General features: G+C 40.0%; 1 protein-coding gene across 1 annotated transcript; it reads left to right on the plus strand.

Annotated features, from left to right (window-relative positions):
• The first annotated feature begins 9,150 nt into the window (after positions 1–9,150).
• LOC125528214 (high-affinity nitrate transporter 2.1-like) lies at positions 9,151–10,928 on the plus strand. The gene has a single exon (XM_048692715.1). It carries the CDS (start codon positions 9,249–9,251, stop codon positions 10,773–10,775), a length of 1,527 nt encoding a protein of 508 aa, XP_048548672.1. The 5' UTR covers positions 9,151–9,248; the 3' UTR covers positions 10,776–10,928.
• Positions 10,929–11,489: the final 561 nt, after the last annotated feature.

The following is an 11,489-nucleotide window of genomic DNA, read 5'->3' on the forward strand; positions in this document are numbered from 1 at the left end:
CTGGCTCCCTAGGCACTCCTACACTATGTACACGCTGCAAATTGGGCCTCCCCAGTCCTCCCGCCGCCGGAGCATCCGGCGGAGGGCGAGGGAGCCGCCGATTCGGCAACAGCGAGGTGGAGAGCCCGGGGTTCGCACAAATCTCCCTTCGTTCCTGTAGATGGGGAAGGGTGAGGTCCAAGGCTCATGTTTAGGGAGAGCTAATTAAGCGAATGAGCTAATAAAGGAAGGATTGTGGGCTTAAATATAATATTTAAACGAATGTGGCTAATTAAAGAAAGAATTATGGGTAAATCGGTGGAATAACTATTAGAAAGATTGTAGTCTTAATAAATTCTACATGAAGGATTTGAGGTAAAAAGGTAGGATAATTAAAAGAAGATCTATAGGCCTTAATGTGCTGGGCTACTAAATTAAAAAAGGAAGGATTTGATTCCCAACTAAAACGGGTGAGGACTTCATCGTAATTAATGAAAGGATCATACTTAAATGCCATTAAAAAAGGATTGTATTTAAATGAAATCAGTGGGACATTACGTCCCGCAAAGAAAATATGAACACGACTAAATTGCAACGTATTTTTTTATGTTCATTTTGTAGAAGGACGATGTTGCGTTGCAACATGTTCTTCATAATGAATCTGATGCTGTGGGACATTATGCTTGCGCAAAACATCAATTTTTCCCGTTGCAACGCACGGGCATATGTGCTAGTGGCAAAAAAGTTGGTCGCACTTGAGAGTCCTCCATATTGAAGACAGAGTCTAGCTACAAAAAAGCGCTGGCTGCACCTTAGAGTCCTCCGTGTCCAGAACGGAATCTAGCTCAGAAAGTAAAAAACATGTCTTCGAACTGAATAGTTTTGGATGCATCCTGGATAGTTTTGGATGGAATTCTACAATATTAATACAACGATGACATCAGCAATGATGTTAGCAATAAAGAAAGTCAAAGTACTTTGCTACAAAGCTAATTTAGAAATTACGTGGATAGACTATATATAATTAATCTGTACAAGGTATGTAATATATAAAGTAAAAATTGCACATATATAATTCAAAACCAAAAATAAAGACTGTGTAGAATTCCGTAAAATTGTTATTTTAGATATTTAAATTAATAGTTTGATTATAGGCGAATAAATTAAGGTATATATTTTAAAAGTAAAAAAAGATGTGTGAGATGAGCATGTACGAACTGATGACTATTGTTAACCTAGCAAGTGTAAGAGTATCAACATTTGTGAGTTCGACACTATAAGAAAGTAAATGACACTTAGTTCAACTAAGACGAGATAAGTTGTGCTTCAATATGTGGTCACAGATTTTATTTTATTTTGCAATTTTAGTTTTTTCTTAGATGTTGTGCAAGCAACATGTTCAATTCATGCAAGATATCAATAAGCCGAATTGATAGATCATTCCAATGTCACAGGTCTGTGAGCAATAGATCGTATGGGAAGCAAAAGGATGTAGTGAGTATAGCAATATATATGGAAGCGACATGCCATGTCAAGTACACATTAAGTCATTTCAGTTGTGACAGAAATTGTAAATCATGGCAAAAAACTGTGTGTATACAGTTAGAGAGAACACAATATGATGATAGTGGTAAAGATGACTAATGAGTCTGTATAATTTCTCTGTTTTCTGAACAACGGAGCCAAAGTGAGAATTACTTGCAAGTAGCTTAATTAACAGCGACTTGGGCTTCTTGACTTCCAACCGAAGCCAAATGAGAAGTTATAATGATAAATTATATGATCTGTCGCGTTGAGCCCATCAGGGTTGGCATGCTAGTTATACGATAAGATTGTAAGATAAAGATGAATAATACGTTGATTGTGTACAAGAGTGACAACCCAAACGTATAACTAATACAAACACAATCACATCCAAGAGTACGGGTGAGTGATGTGTATACTCGTATGTATACGACCTGTTACCTCCTTTAACTGACTGGCGTCGCGATCAGTGAGATACGTAGTTTGACTCCCCTTGATGTTATGATACGTTTTGTCATGCACCAGCCACTCATCGATAGTACAAGGTTCATATACAATATTTGTAATGCCGAATCCTCATAATTCCAGATTAACCAGATGAGGCATCAATTTTTTTGTTCATATTAGTTTCAAGTGAAGCTCGTGCAAAACATCTAAGGTTCAATAGTGTTACAAAAGCGTTCATATCACGACGTGTAAGCCTGAATCTTCTAATCTTCTGTACATGAATTGGTAATCCTCTTGCACGATATTAAATGAACTTCATTTAATTTGCCAATAATGGAGGATCTACTACCTCTAGTACTACTTACAAAAGTATGAGTTTAGTGAATCCAAATGATTTCAACTATTCAAACTCTTATATCCAATGTGTCATGCTGCTCCAATGATGTAGCACCACCCGACCGAGCCAACCAACTGGTGTTTGCGGCCGATGCGAAGTGACCACGGCCATATAGGCACACGTCATAGCTAGGATTCCTAAACGGCCAAATTTTGGGCAACATCCGTGCAACAGAAGAGTCGCGAGAGTGGGTGACGGCAAGGTAAAGTTTTTCAATATACTATAAAATTGGACGTGCAAGATTACTAGTCAACATAAACCTCTCAGCATCATTTAATTCAGGCATACGTGCAAAATTCTTTCTCTATGTATAGAATGACCATGCAACCGATGAAGGCACGTATGTATTTGTTTTGCTCATGTAATCTTCAACATGATCTCTCATCTTCATATTTATTTTTGCAAATGCCTTCAATAATTTTACATAAGAAATAAAAAGGTGTATTTTTTGTCTTCAATAATGAAGTATATGATTACCAAGAGAAACTACCTGAACAATGTCCGTGCACCTAATATATTTGGTTGTATTCACATAGGTGATGTCCTCATCACCAAGGAGGGGGGGGGGGGGGGGGGGGGGGTTTATAAGGGATTCAGTAAAGGTGGAGGGAGAGTCAACTCAGGACCAACTCCAAAATTTGTAAGTAGGAAAGATATACTATTCCTTTGCTGATGAAGTGAATGCAGCATGGCGGGCGGTGATCCACTGTTTGGCATACGCATAGTGGAAGATGTGTCTGCACTTGAGCACAGCCATTTGGTCCTCGTCCTAGCAGACATCCAAGGAAATAGGCACTTTGTCATGCCATTCTGGGCTTGTGTGCAGCATAGCTCAGCGAAGCTAGTCTTCGGAATCCCATCCATGATGCCCCGGTGAGAAGCCGCCTCCTGTCTCCTGGCAATGCACCTAATCAATGCCCAGTAAATGAAAATAGACAAGAAAATTAGCACGACTAGCTCATCCACACTCTCACCTGTCCTGAGCGCAATCCTGTTGTCCTTGCTCACACATGCAAAGTGAGGCTTTCGTGCCACCATCGATCAAACAACACAATAGAAAATAAAGTACAAAAAGTTAATCTATTTATGCAAAGGCATGTTGTTCAACTGAAAAGAAAGTAAAAACTTGAAATAAAGTATAGCCAGACATGTGTATTTTACCATCGTGTGCGGTAAGGGTACACCTTTGTGTTCCCATTTTTCTCCTCCTCTTCATTGGGGCCAAGGGGGGCTCGGCCCCCCTCCTCACGCCCCCTAAACTTTTGCAAGTACATAATAACTAGTATACACGGGCATCATCTATAACAATTTGTATGAAATATATGTTCACCAGCTTCCATAAGCCTAAATGAATATAAAGAATCTATAAATCATTATGTGCAATATCTTTTCGAGCCTTAATGTGCATAGTAGATAATGATCTCATAATATTTTCTAGTCCATCTCCATCACAAGACCAAGTGTTCTTTATCAGCTCCTCATAGCTTGGATCTCTTCTCCACATATTTTCATATATGAATATACGCTCACCTTTCCTTTTTTCCACTAAATCTTGGTTTTCAAAATGTATTAATAAAGCACAATGATTTGACTCTGATGTTTGCACATGTGTTACATTTGTCTTCCCAAATCTATGCAAGAATTTGTCATCAGCTAAAGCCTTGTCCAGTCCGACTTCTACATTTCTGGAACCTTCTTGTCGATTATCCCATGTGTAGGGGAGGCCTGAATAGCCTAGATCTAACAAGCCACAATGCTGGATTGCTTCCCTAAATCCAGCCATTCTCCTTTCCGCCCTTTCCTTGCTTCCAAAGTGCTCCTCCTCCGATAAAACCTCATTAAAGTCCCGTGCACATATATAACCATGGCAGGTCACATTCACTTCTCACAAAAATTAGGAGATACCATGATTCCTTCCTTCTAGTGCACTAAGGTTGGCCATAAAATCCTGTGAATCTCCAAACTACTCCTTTCAAGCTCTCACAATGAACCCACGCATCAATATGTGACGAACTTTTAGACTTTTCTTGCAAAATGATACCTTTTTTCCACATAAGCACTAAGCCTCCGCCGAGGCCCTCGCTGTCTATTCCAACTAGCTGTGTGACCCACGCATTTGCGCAGCTAGGTTTTTAAATATGTAGTTTCTACCAGATTGTATAAATCATGCGCCACTACATGTTTTAGTGTGTATGTCTCCACTTATATTTTTTTTTACTTGCTCCACTTAGAATTTGTGGCCATCTTACAATATTTTTTTACCTATAATTGATCTAAACAATTGATCTGATTACTCTAATTTTCTGTGTTCATCTACCATTGATCTAAGGCATTGCATTCATTGACCTACCTCTCTCTCTCTCTCTCTCACTCTCACTCTCACACATAGACACCTTGCATTTTTCTTGTGATGCTTATGTTGCATTGATCTATATCTCATCACCATCATAGAAATGTGTTTTAGATACTCGAGATAGTTTTTCTACCTCTCTCTCGCGCTCTCTCTCACTCACTCTCATTCTCACACAGAGACACGTTATATTTTTCTTGTCATACTTATGTTCCATTGATCTATATCTCATTACCGTCACCAAAATGTGTTTTAGATACTTGAGATGGTTTTTCTAACAACAATTTTTCCCTTGCGAAAATTAATTATTCATTAGTCATCTTTACCACTATCATCATATTGTGTTCTCTCTAACTGTATAGACACAGTTTTTTGCCACGATTTACAATTTCTGTCACAACTGAAAAGACTTAATGTGTACTTGACATGGCATGTCGCTTCCATATATATTGCTATACTCACTACATCCTTTTGCTTCCCATACGATCTATTGCTCACAGACCTGTGACATTGGAATGATCTATCAATTCGGCTTATTGATATCTTGCATGAATTGAACATGTTGCTTGCACAACATCTAAGAAAAAACTAAAATTGCAAAATAAAATAAAATCTGTGACCACATATTGAAGCACAACTTAACTCGTCTTAGTTGAACTAAATGTCATTTACTTTCTTATAGTGTCGAACTCACAATTGCTGACACTCTTACACTTGCTAGGTTGACAATAGTCATTACTTCGTACATGCTCATCTCACACATCTTTTTTTACTTTTAAAATATATGCCTTAATTTATTTGCCTATAATCAAACTATTAATTTAAATATCTAAAATAACAATTTTATGGAATTCTACACAGTCTTTATTTTTGGTTTTGAATTATATATGTGCAATTTTACTTTATATATTAATACCTTGTACAGATTAATTATATATAGTTAGAAAATCCCAGTCTCATAAACAACGATTAAAACCTATTTCTTTCATTATACATCATTTTATTTTTATTGTTTAACATGGAAATCGAAACACACATAAATTTGCTTTACATTACCTTTAGTGGTCTTATAGCCGAAAATATAATGGTAAAGATGATTGCATACGCACCCACGTGAATAATAAATTAAAAGAAACTACAAAATTTAAAATATTGTGAAGTTTTGGGGTATCAAACTTGGTCGACCATTCTATTCACGTGTGAAGTTTCATGAAGTATTGACACCCCTTGTATTCTTAGTGAAGAAAATACAAATGATACCTTAATATTCATCAAACCATGTTTTTAACATGAATAGTAAGGTCCCATCAAACAGTGCCACCAAAATCAAAGCATTCTGGGCTAAAATGACAGAATCAAAGTATTTACACCCGTGGTCATGAATGATACAAAAGTATACATCATTTTGAATTTACTGTTTCAAACATGCAAATCAAAATACTCATGCATTTATTTTCCATTAGCTTTAGTTGTTTTGTAGCACCTATTTGTACATTTCTTTCGACAAGGTTAATGTTTTATAGCACCTATTCCTACATTTCTTTCAACAAGGTTCCCATAACGACGCGCGAGACTTCAATTTGTTTATATCTGTACTTGTTATGGGAGTGCCGTTCTATCTCTAGGGAGCAAATACTCCCGGGTGAACTGTAAATTTAAAATTTAAAAACCTGATTGTTTTATGTAGATGGTTATATTAGTGTAACAAGTGTGCTTGACAATTTTCATGGGAAATGGAATAGCAGTGCTCCATCAACGAAAAAAAATTGTGTGTAACATTTGAAGGTAACATTTGTCGTTCGACTTACTTTTTTTGTACAAGTCAAAATGCTTAAACTTTTCCCCTGAAAATTTGCAGGTACTACTAGCAATTTGGTGTGACAATAAACACATCTATTTTTTAAAAAAAAATTACATTTGCAAAATACATTTTGGGTGCGCAGGAGCACATGCTTCCTAGAGCCCAATTAGATTTCCCACTTGTTACCATTTATATTCACTTTTATATATTCTTAGCAGTTATTAGTGGACAGTAGATGCATGGAGCCTGACTTTTGACGACGACGAAGACGCAGCCACCATACAGTTGCATGCATGTGCACGTAGTCACACACGTCGTTGCTATACTTATAGGAGTACTTAATTACTTAGTCGGTAAGCTACACGACACGGAATTGGAATGTCGTGCTGACTCCGCTAGTGCTGCTGCTGGTTACCACCTGGTCTAAGTCAAAGATCCATTCTAGAACCTGTCAAGTTATAAATCAAGGTGAGTCAAAAAACGTATCTCGTCGATCGCGACGCGAGTCACTTAAAGGAGGAGGTACCTGGTCGTATACACATCACTCATCCATACACTTGCATGTGGTTGTGTTTGTACTCCCCAGCTAGGTGTATATACATACCAATACATTTGGGTTTCAACTCTTTTACACGATCAACGTAGTAATTGTCTTTACCGTGTACTCCCTCTGTAAACTAATATAAGAGCGTTTAGATCACTACTTTAGTATTCTAAATGCTTTTATATTAGTTTACGGAGGGAGTACAATCTTAACATATGTACTACTCCCTCCATAAAGGGAGATATAAGAGCGTTTAGAAAATTGAAGTGATGATCTAAACACTCTTATATTTCTTTATAGAGAGAGTACGTACCATGCCAACCCTGATAAGCTCCACTCGACAGATCATATAATGTATTATTATAATTTCTCAATTACGTTAGAAGCCAATTTCTCAATTTCGTTAGAAGCCAATAAGCTGTCAAGTCGCCATTAATTACTTGAAAGTAATTCTCACTTTAGCTCTGTTGTTCCGAGAACACATAAACTATGCACACTAGCTAGCTAGATTCCAAAAGAAGAAACTCCCAGCACGGTTTCACACAGCGCTTTCACCAGTGTCCTCTAAATATTGGTGAATTGGTCCTCACCTAATTAACCTTTGTTTGGAGCTGTCATAAACCTCTAAAGAAATACACCAGTCCATCTTAGAATACTTTGGATATTAGGTTGGGACAAGCCGTTCCTCAACAATTATGTGATTAGTATATTTATGTGACATCTCCTCTGTAAAGAAATATAAGAACATTTAGATCACTAATAGATCTTATATATTTTTACAGAGAGTGTACTTACTTATGACTATATATCATAAAAGTTGCATATTACTATATTCACTTGACAAAACTTAATATCTATGTACATAGATAGAGGCCGTAGAGCCACATATTCCTATATATATATATATACACGAACACTACTGTGCATGTTTTTTGTAAATGACTGTGGTTTTGTTTATATTAGCTACTCCCACCTTTCATGTATACTCCCTCCGTCTTTTAAAAAGTGTACTTCCAACTTTGTTGGAAATTCAAACATTTTAATGTTTGACCGTAATTATACAATAATACATCAATATTTATGCCATGAAATTAGTAGCATTAAATTCATAATAGAATATATTTTCATCATATACCTATTTGATTTCACAAATATTGATATATTTTTGCACAAACTCGGTCAAACTTTGAAATAGTCCGACCCTCCAACAAAATTGGAAGTACACTCTTTAAAGGACGGAGGGAGTATATAAGAACAATCTTAAAAATCATCACAAATAAAAGGCCACATTCTCCTCCCTCTACCTTTCTCAAGAGAAATTGAATCGTTTTTCAATAATCAAGCATTCATTCAAAATACTTCTCTTTCAAAAAAAGAAAAACCATCCACTGCATGTCTTAGTTACTCTCCATTTATTGGCATGCTTGGCATTCACTACCTAGGGTGTGACGCCCTAAAATTTCCATTAATCACTATTTTTCCTTTACTTGTTGAGAAGGCTGATCACAGTAGGAAGTATCATACACCAGCAAAAAAAAGTATCATACATCACACTACATGAAAAACACACGTCGCCTAGTATCTATACATATGTCATGTGTTAAAACACAGGTTCACGGCCAGTATCATGCATATGATGATGTGTGAAATATGCACATACCTAAAGATATGAGAAAAAAATCCAATTGAAAACAAGTTGTTGCGTACGACAGCTCCATGGAAAACCATATTATTATTATTTTTCAAAATTTCAGTGCAAACTTGAGAATTTACATGTTTGTATAGCATGGCATTCCCATCATAATGGACTTTGTTTTAGAACCTGTTAGAACCCATACATAGTTTTCACCGGCAACCCCGATAAGTTCAACGAAACAGCCTGATAAGTTCAACGAGACAGATGGACGCTCTTACTAATTAAGAAGCAGAAGAGGTCAAACATGTGACTGATGTTGTGCGTTAATTTCAGCAGATCAAGAGAAATGGGGACAAAAGGAAACGTCAGGATACGACAGAGAACGTGTCAAACTGAAGTAAGGACCGTGCATGCTATAAATACATGTATCCTTCTAACCTCTTGAGCACCCAACCATTACAACATAGAGACTTAGCTACCTAGCTCTCGCCTCTTCAGTCCGCGGTGCAGCTCTGAAGAGAGCTAAGTACCAAGGAAAGAAGAAGGCTTCGGGCCTCAACAGAAGAGGACATGGAAATGGAGATCGGTTCGACAGGCGCCACCGCAGCATCCACCAACTTCTCGCTGCCGGTGGACTCTGAGCACAAGGCCAAGTCCATCAAAATCTTCTCCTTCGGCAACCCACACATGCGTGCATTCCACCTTGGATGGATGTCCTTCTTCACCTGCGTTGTCTCCACCTTCGCCGCCGCACCACTCATCCCCATCATTCGCGACAACCTCAACCTCACCAAGGCTGACATCGGCAACGCTGGGGTTGCCTCTGTGTCTGGTGCCATCTTCTCAAGGCTGGCCATGGGCGCCATCTGCGACCTTCTTGGCCCACGCTACGGCGGTGCTTTCCTCATCATGCTTTCTGCACCGGCAGTGTTCTGCATGTCCGTCATCGACAGTCCCGCCGGATACATCATTGTACGCTTCCTCATCGGTGTCTCACTTGCCACCTTTGTGTCATGCCAATACTGGATCAGCACCATGTTCAATAGCAAGATCATTGGGACAGTCGGCGGCTTAACAGCGGGGTGGGGAGACATGGGTGGAGGTGCCACACAGCTCATCATGCCTTTCGTCTTCGATGCCATCAAGGCATGTGGTGCGACACGTTTCACCGCGTGGCGCATCGCCTACTTCGTGCCAGGAATGATGTTGGTGGTGATGGGCTTGCTCGTGCTCACCTTGGGACAGGACCTTCCCGATGGCAACCTGAGGAACCTCCAAAAAAATGGTGACATGAACAAGGACAAGTTCTCCAAGGTTCTCCGTGGAGCCGTCACCAACTATCGAACCTGGATCTTTGTCTTCATCTATGGCTATTGCATGGGCGTCGAGCTCACCTCAAACAACGTGATTGCCGGGTACTACTACGATAGTTTCTACCTCGACCTTCGAAAAGCAGGTATCATCGCCGCCTGCTTTGGCTTGGCCAATATCTTTGCACGCCCCATGGGCGGGTACCTCTCCGACCTTGGTGCTCGCTACTTCGGCATGCGTGCCCGACTCTGGAACATCTGGATCCTCCAGACTGCTGGTGGAGTCTTCTGCCTTTGTCTCGGTCGTGCATCCACCCTTCCCACCTCCATAGCATGCATGGTCCTGTACTCCATCTGTGTCGAGGCTGCATGCGGCGCTGTCTATGGTGTCATCCCCTTCGTCTCCCGCCGCTCCCTCGGGCTCGTCTCTGGCATGACCGGTGCAGGCGGTAATGTGGGTGGCGGTCTCACACAGCTCCTCTTCTTCACTTCATCGCAATACACCACCGGCAAAGGACTCCAGTACATGGGCATCATGATCATGGTGTGCACGCTCCCCGTCATTCTCGTGCACTTCCCACAGTGGGGCTCCATGCTTGTCCCTCCCAGCGCGGACGCCACCGAGGAGGAGTACTATGCCGCCGAGTGGACGGAGGAGGAGAAGGGCAAGGGTCTCCACATGGCCGGACTCAAGTTCGCTGAGAACAGCATATCTGAGCGTGGCAAACGCAATGCCATCCTGGCCGTACCTGCTACCCCACCCAACAGCACGCCACAACACGTGTAGTACGTTAGTATCTTCTTACCTCAATGTATACAGTGCGCGTATACATATATACATACGTACCCATCAAGGTGGGGCACCCCATTTTGCCGGTGTGGTTTCCCCGACCACCTGCTTTTTGGGCGCTTATGTAGGCCTTAGTCAATAGTAACTGGGGCTTGTATCATGTTATGCGAATGAGCAATATGAGAATATGCATCGTTTCTTATACCTTGCATATATCTCCTTAATTTTATTGTACTTTTTGAGACAATATTTGTATTTCCCGAGATGGCTTACCTGTTGATTAATTTCATTGTACCTTGCATATATACCATGCGATTAATTTCATTGTACTTGTAAGGGCTTGTAATGTGTTACGAGAAAGATCAATATGAGAGCATTGGTCAATGGTGTATTCTAGCACAATGCATCGGCACGTACGAACTTCTTGCACGCCAAAGTACCACATGCATGACTCCACGAGTCTCTACCTTACGCATGCAAGCGTACGGCAGTACGGTGCGCTTTTGTACTTATTCTAGCGTGATGCGAACTTGCGTTCTTCTTCCACACCAAAGTACAGAACCATTCAAAAGGCGACTCTATGAACAACAACGATGGCGGTGCATGCATGAAAGCGTACGGAGTACTATAATATTATGAGTCATCTATAGCCTGACCTCTCAACAGCACATGACACTTGCATTTTCTCTAACCAAGTCAATAAAGTTGTTG

Source organism: Triticum urartu, unplaced genomic scaffold (genome assembly GCF_003073215.2).
Source record: "Triticum urartu cultivar G1812 unplaced genomic scaffold, Tu2.1 TuUngrouped_contig_4715, whole genome shotgun sequence".
NCBI classification, from domain to species: Eukaryota; Viridiplantae; Streptophyta; class Magnoliopsida; order Poales; family Poaceae; genus Triticum; species Triticum urartu.